A 15,497-nucleotide genomic window follows, 5' to 3' on the forward strand; every position below is an offset into this window, starting at 1 on the left:
ATCATCTAGTCCAACCATCATCCCATCACCGCAATGCTTCTCACTAGACATAAATAGGCAGGGACCCACACAAAAGCAACAGTTGCTGGTGTCTGGAGAAAGAAGCGTGGCTTTTGTACTTCTTTCCAGATGTCCCATTGCTGCTGAGCTGAACCAGAGAGGATACCCCAATGAATATTCCCAGAGATGCCCAAAACATGGGCAGCTGGCTTCGGGAAAAAGTCGCAGGTCCCATAGCTTAGAGATGGATGTTTCCTCATGTCTTACTGCTTGTCACCTGAGAGAAGAGGCTGACACTCTCCTTCCAGGGAGTTGTAGAGGGTGATGAAGTGTCCCCTCAGCCTCTTCTTTGCCAGACTAAACAATCCCAGCCTCTCAGCCACCCCACGTAAGTGTCATTTTGTAGTCCTTTCACAAGCCTTATTGATCTTTTCTGACTGTAATTTTGACCAATTCTTTCTTGTTCTGTGGTCTGATAGTGTTTACAGCAATACTGTACTTTCTTCTCGGAGCCTTCTGCTTTGTGCTGGGCATATGGTGCCTTTATTTCTTTGCTCACCATCATGTAAGGTGTTACATGATGTACCTCTTTCCAGTACGTTCTGCAAGTGTCAGAAGAGGCAGTCATTCTCATTTGGCAGGTTTTGAGCTTCACTATTGCTCTCCTTCAGCGATTGCCTCGCTGTTGATGAGATCTCCCTAGGTAACTGCAAGCCATTGTGCAGAATGGTCCCCTTCAAACACCAGCTACAGCTGAAGCTGGATTTCTTAAGGTCCATGTTCCTGCTGGTTGCAGTAAGTTGGGCGGAGGCCCACTGCAGTGCCTGCAAACTGCTTCAGCAGCTGGGGACCTTTCAGGGAAAAGGCATCAGTGTGGCTTCCCTTCAAACTTCCCATCACTTTCGATAGCATTCTTGAAATACCCCTTATTTTTCCAACAGGCAGAACTTAAAACATGCATTTAAGCTTTGCAATCATTAAATTATCTAAAAACAATGTATCAGTATAAATAATACCTGTAAAGAGCCTGGCTGTGTTGCTCCTGTTGAGCCTGTCTAAGCAACCAAGGCATAATGATTCAAATGTGTTTACAAAGGTAGCTGTGTGGAATGATAAAGATGTTGCTTTTTGGGGCTTTTCCATTGTGAAGAGATAGCGTTTCTCTTCACACTTCTGTACTGTATTAGTACTAATTTTACAATATTTTACATTCCTCAAAATATGCAAATGTGCACTGAAGTTGGGAAGATACAAATAGATCAAACTTACTAATCTGGGTAACGTTTTCCTACAGTAGAAAACACTAACAATTATCAAGGAAAAGGGCAGCCATCTTTCTGAATCTGGGAAGTTTGTATCCAGTCTCTGTAAGTATGCTGGAAAGCACATTGTGCAGCTGCCAATAGTTGTGCCTTTTTCCATTACTGCAGCAGATGAGAGTTGGTAGGCTTTGGAAGAAAGTCTTTGCAAGTAATAAACATTCACTGGAATATTACATATGAAGCACAGATTCAAGAAAAGCAACAGCAGTCAGACTTGTGGACTTGGTGGAATCGGGGCTGCAGATGTGGATTTGCCTCTCACTGTTAATTGTCTATGTCTCTGTTGTCCTGGGAGGCAAGGGGTATGCTGTTCAGACTGTCAGACCATTTAGATAGATCTTTTTAAAGCCAGTTTGATTTGTATAGCTGCCTGTATTGTTCTCAGAAGCAATATTTGCCTTTTTTGTGATATACTTCCCTGGACACGTGAACTGATCAGGAGACACCGAAATCCCTGCTGCATCTTGCCTGAGATATGAAAAAGGAGAATAGTATGCCAGTTGAATGTGGGCTGAGCCCTCTCTCTTTCGGATAAACAAATATCTGAAGAAATAGGCAAACCATTGCATATCTAAGAAAATTAGTATACTTCACGATTTTTATCATCACGTGCTAGTCCTTCTATTTCCTCACTGTTAGACCATCCCTCCCTGTCACTACTGTCTCCCACAGAGAAAAAAAAAAATAAGTTGCCTGGAAAGGCATAGGGAGGGATAAGCTCTTGCTTACTGGAGATGAGAAATAAAAACAAACATTGAAAGCTGTGACAGTGTTATCTTCATCAGTGCTCTTTGCCTCACAAGAGGAAAACTTTACAGTAATGGTAAAACTCATCTATGTAGACCTTCTCAAAATCTAAAAGCAATCAAGGTAGGATGTATACAAAATGTCAGTCCTCTTTTTCCTAATAGGCAATGACCTCTTTCCTAGTTTTCCCTGACCAGTAAAGGAGAAAAAAAATCCAAAGAAAACAACCTCCTAAAAAAACCAAAAATACCCATCTATGGTCTTGAGTACTTGAAATAGGATTATTTGTAACTGTCTTCCTCTTTCTCTTCTCTCTCTCCCCTCCTGCCCATTGTTGTTAGCCAACACCTCTGATAAGAAATGCAACATGCAGCCCTGTCTGCTCCTCTGAGATGCCTGGCCTTTCTTTTCTGAAACGGGTTTTCTTCTTTCCATGGTGTTTTTTTTTTTTTTTTTAATTTATTTTAAGTTTTGATTTCATTTCTGGAATCATTTCACTGTGTTGTGGAGCCTTCCCTTTCTTTCTGCTTTTTTTTCTCTGTGCAAGCAGGCCCTGCTGTTTCACCCTGCTTTTTGCTCTGATCCTAGCCCAGCCAACTGTCACTTTTTAGCCTGCAGGGAACCTTCTGGTACTAACATTTCTGCCTTGTTTCTATTAGAAGGGCATCTCTCACAACATATCCCTCGCTGTTTGAAGCAGAAGTCATGTGTATTCAGTAGGAATGAATAATGGATGCATTTAAAGGGTACCTTGCCCTTCTCGTTCCTTTACACATCATAAATAACCACTATTTTAGTTTGGTTTTACATATTGCTCTACAGGCACAGCTTGAAAAATCTGGTGATTCAGCTCTCAATTTAAAAAAATACCATGCTGTTTGCAGCTGATAGTCTCTGCATCTGAAAACTGATTGCACACCATGATAAGTTGTGCATAGCAGCATCCACGTGTAGCTCTAGAATTCTGAAGGTTTAGGAAACTGCTCACATATTTACTTTGAAGCAGACCACGAAAATAGAGCATGACAGGAGAGGTGCAGACAGTGCAATGGGGAGGTATCGGGGCTAGAAATGGAGTTCATTTCATGTGGCCCTAGATAACTGCAGTAGAAGTACCAAAGTAGTCAGCTAGTCTTTGTGAGAGAAAAAGGTGCTTGCAAGATGTTTTAAATGTCTTCCTCAGGATGGGCTGAATTCTCTGAAAACACCAGTTTCTCTCTGTTCACTGCAAAAGCAGAGTGGTAGATTAGATTGTGTGGAGATGTCTGTATCAGAAGTATCTGCTTTTTGTCTCAGGAGCCCGCTGTTCCTGATCGGTTATCACAATCTGAGGAGCTCACTGGATTAGTGACAGTATTAAGGGATAAACTGAAATTACTAGGAATTTTCCTATTAACTGTAACAAGCTTTAGCTGAGGTTCCCAGAGAAGATCCTAAAACTGAACTCCAGGCATAGGGAATGATTTAATAATCTGATCTCAGTTTAAGAATGTTAAAGTGAGAGTTTGAGCAGCAAATATTTTTGATGGGGGAGGGAAGAAAGATTTAGTTGTATTTTCATTGCCCATTTTACCTTAGATAACTGACAAATGAAGTGACCTAATTTGGCTGTTACTATCAGCTCTGTTCAAACTGTCCTCAAGTTATTGTGCTCTCACTGTGCTGCTTTCCCTTGAGCATGTGGCTAAGACTTTTTGATCTGTGGGTCTTGTAGCCACAGTAACCTGTGCCAACGTGTATTTCTTTGCCAGTCAGCAGTGGCAGGACTGTGGTCCTCTTCCTGGGGTTCATGGGGATGCATGGGGTGGTGCCAGGGTGATGATCCTGTATCCTCCTTGTAAGTGCAGTATATTGCCTGCATCAGTGCTATGATTCTCCAAAATGAGCCAGGTAATCCATCAGACTTGCTAGGAAAGGGCAAATGTGCAGAGGAGAAAGATCCCAGTGAAGATTTAAAGGAAATTAGATGTAAAAAAAGAGATGATTTTTAGACTTTTTCAATCTTATCTGTTTGTCTATTTGTGATTCATTGTGAAAGACAATTTGAAGGTGCTGGAAACCTCATGATGATTCCAGCGTCAGAGCGAATGCAGAAAAGGCAATTAGAATCAGGTTACAAGAGTGATTTTGCTTGTTGCTTTTGGCATCTTCTGATCTCAGTTCATGTGGCTGTAGCTCTGGAACTGTATATGACTTTTCCATGTTTCTCACAGTTCTGCTCTGCTTATTGTTATCATTATATCTGAGACTCTGCTGATGCAGATATTAGATTTGCATTTATAGCAGGCTGTCTAAATACTCAATTCTAGAGAAAGTTAATTCCCCTAATGAACTACTTTTATGTTATTTATCTAATGAATCACTCTGAAGATTAATCTTTGCAGTATTTCAGTTCTCTGCACAAATGCCTGTTTTTGGAATGTTACTCAGGGCAAAAACAGTTTTTCTGTGGTTTTTTTTGCATCTGCAGCTGAAATTTCTTAAGAATAGCTGACATTCAAAGTGGAAAATACACGAAAATTTAAACAGAGATGGCTGATTTGTTTGCTACGTATTTTCTAGTGTGAAACTACCTTTCTTAAGTGTACAATTTGCCATTAATGTTTCTTCCCTTCCCACTTTAAAATGAAGAACAAAACTGAGAATTTGCAGCCTCAAAAACTGTTTACTGTTATGTTCTAGCAGGAATTTAACTAAAATTACTTAGTGGGAGCCAAACTGCAGGCATTAACCGAAGTCTGGTTTTATAAGCTGTCACATTCTGTTTCGCTTTTTACTTCTAACTTTTGGAAAAAAACTTTGTCCTAAAGCAGTAGTGTGACTTCAGTAGCTTGGGGTTTTATCTTTGCTATTGAGAGGCAGAAAGATACCTTGGAGGGGAGAAAAATCCTGAGGATTTCAGACTCTGCTTATAGTTAAATGGAAATGGTATATAGTTCCTTTTCTCTGTGCTCGTTTACACATAGACAGAGGAACTGCCTGCATGAGACGTCCATAATATAGCAAAAGGGACACTGTGAGTGCAACGGCTATAGATTTTGCAACTAAGGTTGCACTGCAGGCTTCCACTTGATATATCAATTTCCAAGGCGTAACCAGGAAAGGACAGAATAAGTATTTGTAAGGGACTTCTGTAAGAGCTCCTAAAGGCAAATGATCCATTAACTCTGAGCGACGGACATGAGAGACCCTGAGTTTATTAAGCTGAGGCCAGAAGGTGTTATTGCACTACACTGCATCATTTTCTATAATGCCTATTGTGTGCCATATGTCTGTGTTGCTCAAATCCAGTTTTTCAGCTATGTTTCCTCTGCAGTTTGTTTTGGGTTGCATTCTGGTCCTCCCCAGTTGGATGGATTTCTGTCTCTTTTTTTCTAGAACAAGAGGTGGTGAGCACAAACTGGAACGCAGGAGGTTCCATCTGAATGCCAGGAAGCACTTCTGTGCTGTGCAGGAGCACCGGTACAGGCTGCCCATAGAGGCTGTGGGCTCTCCTCCTTGGGAATCTTCAGAAGCTGTGAGGACATGGCCCTGGGCACCCTGCTGTGGGTGTTCCTGCTGGAGCAGGGGTTGGGCCAGATGGACCCAGAGGGCCCTGCCAACCTCAGCTGTTCTGAGATTGTGCTACAGCAGCAAATGTTCCCTGTCTTTTTGGCAGTTGTTCCTGAGAATTTTACAGATTTTTTTTTTCTTTTCCTGCACATCATGTGCTGGCTTCTGCTGTCTGTTAGTGTTTGTTTTGGTTACCTTTGGTAATACATGACTGCACCTTGCCCACTTGGTCTGCATTACAATTTTCTGTGGTCAATCTTCTTTACGTCCCTTCTGGGGTCAATTTTTACATCCCATGGCATATTTTTAGCTCAGTTTCTGGCTTGATTCTTTGCATGAATTTTTCTACAGCCTTTGGATCAATACATCCCTTTACTATTTGGAAGATTTATTAGATGGTATATTTTTTTCTTTCATTTTGAGGGTGCGGACATGTGGAGGGATGGATTATTATTATTATTATTATGCCCAGAATTGTCATGGTTGTGGTTGCCTTTCTGAGGCATTGCATTTTTGGCTTATCTCTCTCATACATAGTGGGCAGCGGCTAGCACTGCGAGCCAGCTAAAGACTGTGTGACCATGCTCAGCGTGGCACTGAGCCCAAGCTAACATATCCTGCCTCTCAGCAGGACTTACAAGCTCAGTGCTGATGCCCTAGCAAGCCAGCAGTTACGCATTTTCTGCTCACCCTGGAGGGCAGGCAAAGCAGGCTCGCACATGCTTGCAATTTGCTGTGTACTTCCGTCAGAGCACACTGCTCAGGAGCTCATCATCTTCCTGGAGGTTCTCCTTTCTGATGGGGAAAACAGCAAGTTTAGCTCAGAATCTGGTATTGAAAGCATATTCTAGGATTAAAAAAAAACCTATATATATGGCATTAAAAATGTTTATTGTTCCCTTTACATCTGATAATTAGATGATGATGATTTTAATTATTATTATCATCTGATAATGACTTGAAGAAGCTTACAAGTTTCATTTTGGAGAGAATTATTAAAATATGCCACAATTTATCAAGTTGCATTTAGATTTTAAATATCAGTCTTTCTTTTTCTGCCTGGTGATGAAGTATAGCAAAGGCAGAACTACCTCCTCTGCGACACAGTAGGAAATTCTTCTCCTCAGGCTTCTGTTCCTTAGAGATAAACTAGTTCAAACACAGAATATGTGGAGTGATAGGGAGATGATGGAAGATCTGACAATATTTATCTGTCATAAAGGTTGCTGCCTCATCACTCCCATTGCAGTGAATCTGCAGCTGTAGTTCGGCAAGGAATTCATTTACTCCTTCCAAAACGCTAGATTTAAGGTTTCTTTCATAAATTGAATGGAAGATAATTACTGACGGAAGTCAGTGGAAAACAGCTTGATCTGCCACTGGCTCGTTCTTTATGCAGCTTTCTCTGTGTCTGCAGACTTTGGAGAACATTAATGCTCTATTTTAATAGGAAAGGATATGACCTCTGCTTTGCCCATTAGCAAAACAAGGTGCAAGTCACTGCAGAAACATATTAGTGGCATTTAAATAATTTCTTGGGTAGAAGTACCTAAGCTGTTTCACTGGAAATAACTTGATGGAGTAGAACATAAGTGACTTGTTTGGATGTAAGTCTGCTGAAACAGACTGCCCTCTTGTCAGTGGTGATTTGACTCAGATCCCAGCTACTGTTGTGATACATCCAAACTGTGGGCTCAATCTTTTTCTCACTCTGAAATTGCTGATCTCTCACTTCCTTCAATTTCCTGTCCCTGCACGTCTGAGTCTGGAACTCTTTTGCCTTTGCTTTTTTTGTGAGCCACTCTCACTATCTGAAGCACAAAGAGACTACATTACAGAGACATTATCTGCAGAGTTTCTATCTATACATTTTAATTTACCCCCATCCAATGTTTTAAATGTTCTGAAATTGAGTCCAAGATACTTGTTAGATGTAGTTCTCTGGCAAGCTGTGAGGGTCCTCAGGGAAGTACAGTAAAGAGATTTGCAAACAGCTGGAGATATGCTCAGGCATACCTATGGGATGCAACTGAAGGATGTGCAACGTTTTTGAATGATGTACATAGAAAGACATATATTTAATACTAGTGACGGCACTTGAACCTTTCACTCTGTATGACTGCAAATGCTTTTTGTAGTGTTGTTTTGCTAGCTGTTTCTGAGCGTTGACTGAAAACCTTTTTCTCACAAAAAGTTTAAACCATTACAGCAAATGTTTCAGAGCTGTGAGTTGTGAAAATAGCTTTTCTAACTGTATTAAAAGGAAAATTTCTAAAACGTGTATGTGCATTCTAACAACTGTTGGGAACAACTGCCAAATTGTTTTATTTTACTTCTTACAGCTTTTCATGTTTTTAACACAGATGCCTTTAGCTGACTAAGGACAGTAAAGCTAAAGGACTAGGGGGATGAAGAACTCTGCAATCCCTCCTTCCAGCAGCACTCATCGGTGGCCTTTTTTGTACTAGTAGCTCCTTGACTGATGTAAGAAATACCTGGCTTATAGTTTCCCGTTCATATAAAGACATTAAGGACAACTTAGTCTGCTCTGTGGGCTATTCCCACTTCCTGAATTCCAGGTGCTAGATTTGCAATGGATAACCACTCTAACCAGATACCAATGTTTTACTGCCACGAGAAGGAACAGGTCTCAGGCAGGCTGAGTACCAGATGTTGGGTTCTCAGAGGGGAGTTAAATGTTCCCTGATTTTAGCAGGAGGTGAATAGGACTTAGAACTGTGGACAGTTTTAGAAGACAGGAGATGTGAACACTGAAACATAGCTTTGATGGGATAATGTTAGGGATCCTTCTGAAGAGAGATAAGTCAACTAAAAGAAAGTGTCATTGAGACAACTGGGAATCATCCTTTACATTTGATTTACCTGTAAACATTTTCCAGTCATGTTCATAAAGCCTGATTTCTTTTCTCTATCTTGCCATTAAGTTTGTAAGAAGCAAGATAAATCAAGGTAAAACCAGAAACTTAGGTGCTGTATGGAAGAAGCACATCCAGACAAAGGTATCCTTGCCAATATGTGCCTCCAGGTCCTGTACAGTGGGAGAGCATTTCTTGCCTGTCTGCAAACACCAGTGCACAGCAGATGGTGACCTTTGGGAAGTACTTATGTGCGCTGGGCACAGAAGGAGCAGATGGCTCTGGGCAAGACTCAAACACAAAACACCAAAACAAATGCATAAATAGCAAGGGTATGGTAGAGACAGTTGACTGTGAATGTTCCTTGCAGGGAGAACCCATGGTATGAGACCCATTCCCCATTCCAGCCTGTGTCATGTCTTGGCTCCTTCCTTGCCCTACTTCAGGTGTGGTGATGCCATTCTGGGGGCTATGCAGTAGTTTTGGAGCAGATTATCAGTGTAGCTACCTGATCTGTACAAGGATGTGAAGAAGCGGCTGTAAAGGAAATCAACTCTGAAACTGCCTAGACTTTTTGGGATTTAATATTTACTTGGAGTGGCTGAATAACCTTTTGATGTACGGATGGATTGAAGAGTCTCTGAGATCTGCATTACTGACAGTTCCAGTGATTGTGAGAGCACGAGGATCCACCATACTGAATTCCTACTCTGCCTTTTTTGTTTGTTTAGTGATTTTGGAGTAGATATGTGCTTCTATTATTGCAAATGATTCTGGACTAAGGGTAGGTGCCAGAAAGCCCAAGAGAATAACCATAGAACCATAGAATATCCTGAGTTGGAATGGACTCACAAAAATAATCAATTTCTGGCTCCACACAGGACCACCAAAAATCCAAACCTTATTTCTGAGAGTGTTGTCCAAATGCTTCTTGAAGTCAGTCAGGCTAGGTACTAAGACTGCTTCTCTGGGGAGCCTATTCCAGTGTCCAGCCACTCTCTGGCAAAGAACCTTCTCCTATCACTCAACATGAACCTCCCTTGGGGCTCCATGAAGAAGAGGTATCATTTTACCTCTTAAACTTTTTTTAAAAGTTTTTTTTTTTTTACCTAAGACAAGAAGTCTTAAGACAAGAAGTAATGACATTAAGATGTGCCAGGGGAGGTTCAGGTTGGATATTAGGAAAAATTTATTTTCAGAAGGATTGGTAAGGCATTGGAACAGGCTGTCCAGGGAAGTGATGGAGTCACTGTCCCTGCAAGTTTTCAAGACGTGTAGATCTAACACTTAGGGACATGGTTTAGTGGTCATGGTGGGGATGGGTCAACGGTTGGACTAGAAGATCTTAGTGGTCTTTTCCTTAATGATTATGATTACTCTATGATTATGATTCTATGATTCATGAGGCCTGGGAAATGGGAAGGAAGGGCTTATCAAGATATTGATATTGTTTGTTGTGTCCAAGTTAATGGTGAGGGCAGAAGCTGTGATGGAGACAGGGAACTGGTGCTATTGCCTTGCTGTTGTGATGGAGAGCCAAGGCATGCTGGGGGCAGTGTTAATTCATATCTGTCACAGGCTGATACACTTCCATCAGTTCTTTTTCATCTCATGGTGGATTCACCTCTATGGGCTTCCTGTTCTCTGGTGGATGGATGTAGCTGGGCCATTTGCCATTCTCTGGACAACTGGTGTGCCTTGGCCACACACCTTTCTCTGTCTGATGGACTCACCTGAGCCTTATGCCACTCACTGTTGGATCCATGTTCATGATCTGCACACTGCTGGTTGGATGAGCTCTGTCCACTGTTTTTGTGTCCTCTCCAAAGGAATAGCTCTCTCTAACTTCTTCATTGATCTGCTGCTGTTCTTTGTGCACCACCACAGAGAATCTGACTTTGTCTTCAAGCACCCATTGGGTAGCCTTCTCATCCTCAGGCTGAGACAACACCCCCACCTCCAGGACTCAAGTCCTATAGTAGCATTCTGAGAGGAGCCTCCTCTTGCCCTGATGCAGCACTCAAAAGAAAAACAAGTCCACATTTGCCCACTTCCTTGGGAATCCATGCAGAAGAGATGCCACCTCTTCCGGAGAGGTGAGAACTGGGGATGGGACTGGAAGCCATCTTGCAGATAAGACTGCTAGAAGTTAATGGATGGCCTCCCAGCTAATTCTGGCCTGAAGGCTGCACAATGAATAGGGAGCTGGGCACCAGGACCTTCGACAGCACTGCTGGGACTGCACTGCTGGGAGCCCTGACATGATGGTGTTCTGCCAGGCCAGCTGTGTTGCAGGTGGATCCACCTCCATGGACTCCACAGCAGCGGTCACAGTGCCAGCCATTGCTTGAAGGCCATGAGTGCTCTTCCTCCTTCACTTGTTCTCCTCTGTGTGCCTCCTGCCTCTTTGGTCCTGTGAACACAGTCTCTTTCTTCCCCCATAAAAGTGGGCAACCATCACTCCAGGTTCTCTTGATTCCAACCATGGTTGGATATTGTGAGAGATCTGGTAGCTCTGTGAGTGCTGGGTCAGATGCAGAGGCTTTTATAGGGCCCACAGCAAAGGGTGGGGCAGTGGTGGCTACTGTGACATCAGGAAGCCTCTGATGGTGACTGTGATGGTGGCAGTGGTGTTCGGCATAGGATGAGGAAGGGGCTTGAGAACAAGGTGCAGGAGGGGAAGTGGAAGGTAGTCTCTGTGCCCAATGGGCAGCCTATCTCTCTGGCAAGCAAAATGGCATGGAGGAGCTGTCCCCAAGAAAAGGGCCCTCAGCCTCCCTAAGTTTCTTCATTCTTCCTCTTCCTTCTGTCAAGAGTGGGACAATCTTTCATTTATATTTTCTATGTACATTTCCCAGGGAAAATTAATCTTCTTCTAATAGGTGACTCTGCTGCCAAATACCGAGTATATCTGCAAAAATGTGAGCAGCATTTTCACCAACGTGAGATTTTATGTGCAAAGTAAGAAAGTAAACCCTATGTCCTTGGCTGCTTCATGCTGACTTCATAAATGGACTTATATACAGACCCATCTTTGGGCCTTTCAAAGATATCTTGCTGATGTCGTGGATTTAAGTTAGATTTGTTAAAAGATCTGTTGGATCGCTTAGTCCTTTCACTATGGGTCTGTGCAGAGTTATTTCTCATGAAGTATTTTCACTTTAAACCTTTTCATTCATGGTGATTTATTGCTGTTTTATTTCTAATGTTTATGCCACACATGGTTTCTCAAAGGATCAATTTTTCAGGGCACTGAAAAATTGCTGAAGGTACTCTGCATTTGTGAGACGGCACTGAGTTTTGGAGCCATGAGGGAGGCATTATAAAACCACTGGCTGGGAGTTTGGTGATGAGTTGCTAAAATGCAGCTTTGTAGGAAATGGCTGGATTTATGATACTATCATTAGAGATTACAGATATGTCCATTTCAAAACTGATTTTCAACAGTTCATATTATTTAAATCATTAATTATAGAAATACTTACAGCTCTTATACAGGATATTCCTTTCTACTAAAAATTGGCTTAGAGAAATTAAATTGCATATCACTCCCTTATTTTAGGGTAACAAAAACCTGTTTTTTAGGTCCACCTATTTTTTTCTTAATTAAAAATCATATTTTTCACATTATCTAAAATTTGAAGTCAGTCAGCAGTTGTTTTTTCCCCTCTTCATCTATATCTACTTTTGATACTGAATAGGAGTTTCTGGATCCAAGTTCTAAGTGACTGATGGCATTTTTATTATTTGATATTTTCTGAAATCTTAAGAGGTTTTCCTCTTTTGAATTTACAATAACTACTGGTTTAGTAATTATATTTCACTGAGCTGTGGTCTTAATGAACCATTATGTTACTTTGAGATTTTTATAATTTAATACTGCATTTTGAAGTTAGATGGTCAAATCCCAATGACGTGTATATTAACTCTGCTAATATTTTAAATAATTCACATTTTTAATGATTTCAGAGTAGCTGTTCTGAAGGATATATTTCACCTTACTCCTATGAAGCCATTTATTGAGAGGAATCCTTTTAATCTCAAGGATTAAATTGAGTTGAAGTTAAATCTACCTAATTCCCTCCATCTTTTCTTTTAGTGTTCTTTTACAAGATCAATAAAGATCCTTTGAAATTAAAGGCTGGTACATTTAGAATTGATAACAGGAAATGCTCTTTTGTACAATAGCTAGTCTCCCTTATAGGCAGGGCTGAGCCCGTTTCCCATTATAGGATGGTGTTTTCAGTTGCTTTTAATTCCGCTGAACTTTAAGCAGTAAGACCAAACATTTCCATGCCAACTGTCAGTCTCAGGCCCAAAGTGGAATGTTTATACAAAATGTTCAACTTTTTCCAAAAATGAGACTAGGTCAGATTTTTATTCCCTTGTTTAAAATTCCTGACATTATTTTTTCTTGAACTGCTCAGCTGTCTTAGTGTTTAGGGCTGACAAGCTGAAGATCTCCGAGATGGAATAAAGCCTTTTGTGTATGACGTGTCCTTGGCCTTGAATGTATGAATTTCAGCTACCTGTAGCTCAGGCACGTCCAACCCGTGGGCCGCATGCGGCCCGGCCCAGCCCGCCCTGCAACCACCCCCTGCCCCGCGCCGTTATGGCGGTGGCGGCTCAGCGCCGCTGAGCGGCCCGGCCCGGCCCGGCCCGGCCCCGGAAGCACACAACCTTCGCTCAGCAGCAGCCAGGCATCAGTGTGCGATCGGCGCTGCCAGGGCTGAAATCGGAACGCGGGGAGGACGCAGGGCAGTGATGACTCAAGTTACGGCGAATGATTTTATGCATATTGATACGCTGGCTAGACACAGTCCTGTGAACAGTGAAACGTAGGCTGACGTGCTTTGCGTTTTGATAAAGGAATTCGAGAACAGGTTTCAAGATTGCTGAAAAAACATTCTTTTGGTATATTTGCAACACCATTTTCAGTCCACTATAGCTATGTTACCTGTGAATTTTCAAATGGAATGTATTTCTGTGCAATCAGATATTCTACTCAGCAATTAAATCATGTTTTATGTTTTTAATGCTTTTTAAAAAAAGTGTTTTAATAAAAAAAATATATTAAAATTTTATTACTTATGTACATCATCTGTGCCATATGTTTTATATGCAGCCCACAACGATTCCTTTTCATGCAGCGTAGTAAAGCCAAAAGGTTTGGACACCCATGCTGGAGAGGTAGAACACAGGAAAAATGTTCCTTTGTTGCTGTGATCATTTATTGCAGTGCTGTATGGATTTGTGTGTGATAGGCCTTTGTATGAGCTTGGCTCTCAAGAATGCCATGCTAGAATTTTTCCTAATGAAAATTATAAGCATTAAAACTGCATTTAGAGAAAATACAAAGGTTGTGAAAGTGCACATCTAGAATTAGGATGGACAGGACAAATTGTATTGTATAGCCTTGTGAAACTTTACTTTTGTGATCTAGGAGTATTGTTTCCTTGTGTATCACCATCATAACCTTAAATGCTAGCTGGCGAAATAAGACAAAGACAACCCTGAGCAAAGGGTTTGGTGCATAAGCAGTAGGTGTTCTGGATATCAGTTGCATATAGGAGAACGCTGCTTTTCATGGAACTGGTCTTCCAAGTGTTGCAAAATTTGTCTGTAGTGAATAAAGCAGGGGACATTGGAAGCAAAAGGAAAAGGTTATGGATGAAGTAGTTGAATTCAGCTGTGGAGAGAAAGGTGTTTCAGCTCTTTGCTACTGTTTTTTTCTCTGTGACTCAACAGCAGTTCAAGATTTTTCACATTTATCTTACTTCCCTGTGTTGAAATTGAGATCTGTGGGACTGATTTTCAGAAATGCTGGGTATTGATACAAGTAACTTAAGTCTCTAACTTGAACTTACTCAAATTTTAGGATTCTGAAATTGGATACCCTGAGACCCTTGTTGCTGTAGGTGAAGTGCAGATATTGTCATTCCTGCTTTCCAGGATGTAGTAAGAAGATTAATGACTGATGAGAGATGTAGGAAAACTCCTGAAGAAAGTAATATCCCTACCTTGACAGTGGGATTTGAATAGTCTTGTATAAAAAATGATACGACCATGTATAGAATGATCTCTGCTGCGGACAGAATGAAGAAGGGGGCTTGTCAAAGGATAACATATAATTACCTGATTAAAGACAATATCCTAACGTATTTGTACAAGAGGGACAAATTAAGCTTGTACAGGCAACTATTTCCTAACTTACAAATGTTTGACTTTGCAATCTCCTAAATATTCCTTTCATGCAGTGATATTTTTACATGTGATTTATATTTCAACTGGGGAAGAGGATGGTGAACTTATTATGAAGAGAGTCTGAAATGTGAAATTGTATGGTAGAAGACTACAATTTTAGTGATAGCTATTTTTTTATATGTGAAATTAAGTGCTTGCTTGGTGCTATGTTGGTATCCAGTGTTCTGTGGTTACTGCTTTTAGAATGAGGGATCCCTCTACAGTTGCAGTATGTGTGGAGGTGGGCCTTCTTGGAACTTTAGGGGGCAATTGCTTTGGCAGTAGGAAATTTTGCCCAGTTGCTTTCTGTCTCTGCTCTTGGATGCAGGAAGGCTTTCCCTTTAAGGGCTGAAAACCTTTCACAAGTGCTTTATTTAGAATAAGAAAAAAATAGCACTTGCTAGGGGCACACTCTGTGGCAAATAAAAACAACCCTGTTTTTCTGTATTTTCTGTCCTGTAGGTAAAATACAAAAGAGACTTTGAAGAAAGCAAAGGAAGAGGGTTCAGTATTGTGACCGATACGCCCGAGTTACAAAGACTGAAAAGGACTCAGGAACAAATCAGTAATGTATGTGACTGCCACCTCAAGTGGTTGTAGGTGGAGAAATAGTGTGTCTAAGAAAAGGAATGTTTGTTGATGTTTCTGATGTAGTCTGTGAGAGTGAAGAATCTGATTTTGGTGAGTGATTTGTGTATGCTAGATTTTGAAGTGTGTGTAACTTTATACCATGGACTTGTACAGCACATTGGCAATG

The 15,497-nt window shown here is 41.2% G+C and overlaps 1 protein-coding gene across 5 annotated transcripts in view; it reads left to right on the forward strand.

Annotated features, from left to right (window-relative positions):
• NEBL (nebulette) overlaps positions 1 to 15,497 on the forward strand; it is a 254,624-nt gene that overhangs the window by 104,916 nt on the left and 134,211 nt on the right. For 2 of the 5 annotated variants that reach the window (XM_021386376.1, XM_021386378.1), the window contains exons 1-2: positions 13,251 to 13,335; positions 15,203 to 15,310. The exons of 2 other annotated variants lie outside the window; for them this stretch is intronic. Coding sequence is in view for 1 of the 3 variants with exons in the window: in XM_021386383.1 (XP_021242058.1) it covers positions 15,203 to 15,310 (108 nt within the window). In the remaining 2 variants the exon portion in view is untranslated. Of the gene's footprint in view, positions 1 to 13,250; positions 13,336 to 15,202; positions 15,311 to 15,497 lie in introns of those variants that run through there. One more of the 5 variants, XM_021386383.1, reaches the window with a different exon arrangement.

The sequence above is a fragment of the Numida meleagris genome, chromosome 2, assembly GCF_002078875.1.
Source record: "Numida meleagris isolate 19003 breed g44 Domestic line chromosome 2, NumMel1.0, whole genome shotgun sequence".
NCBI classification, from domain to species: Eukaryota; Metazoa; Chordata; class Aves; order Galliformes; family Numididae; genus Numida; species Numida meleagris.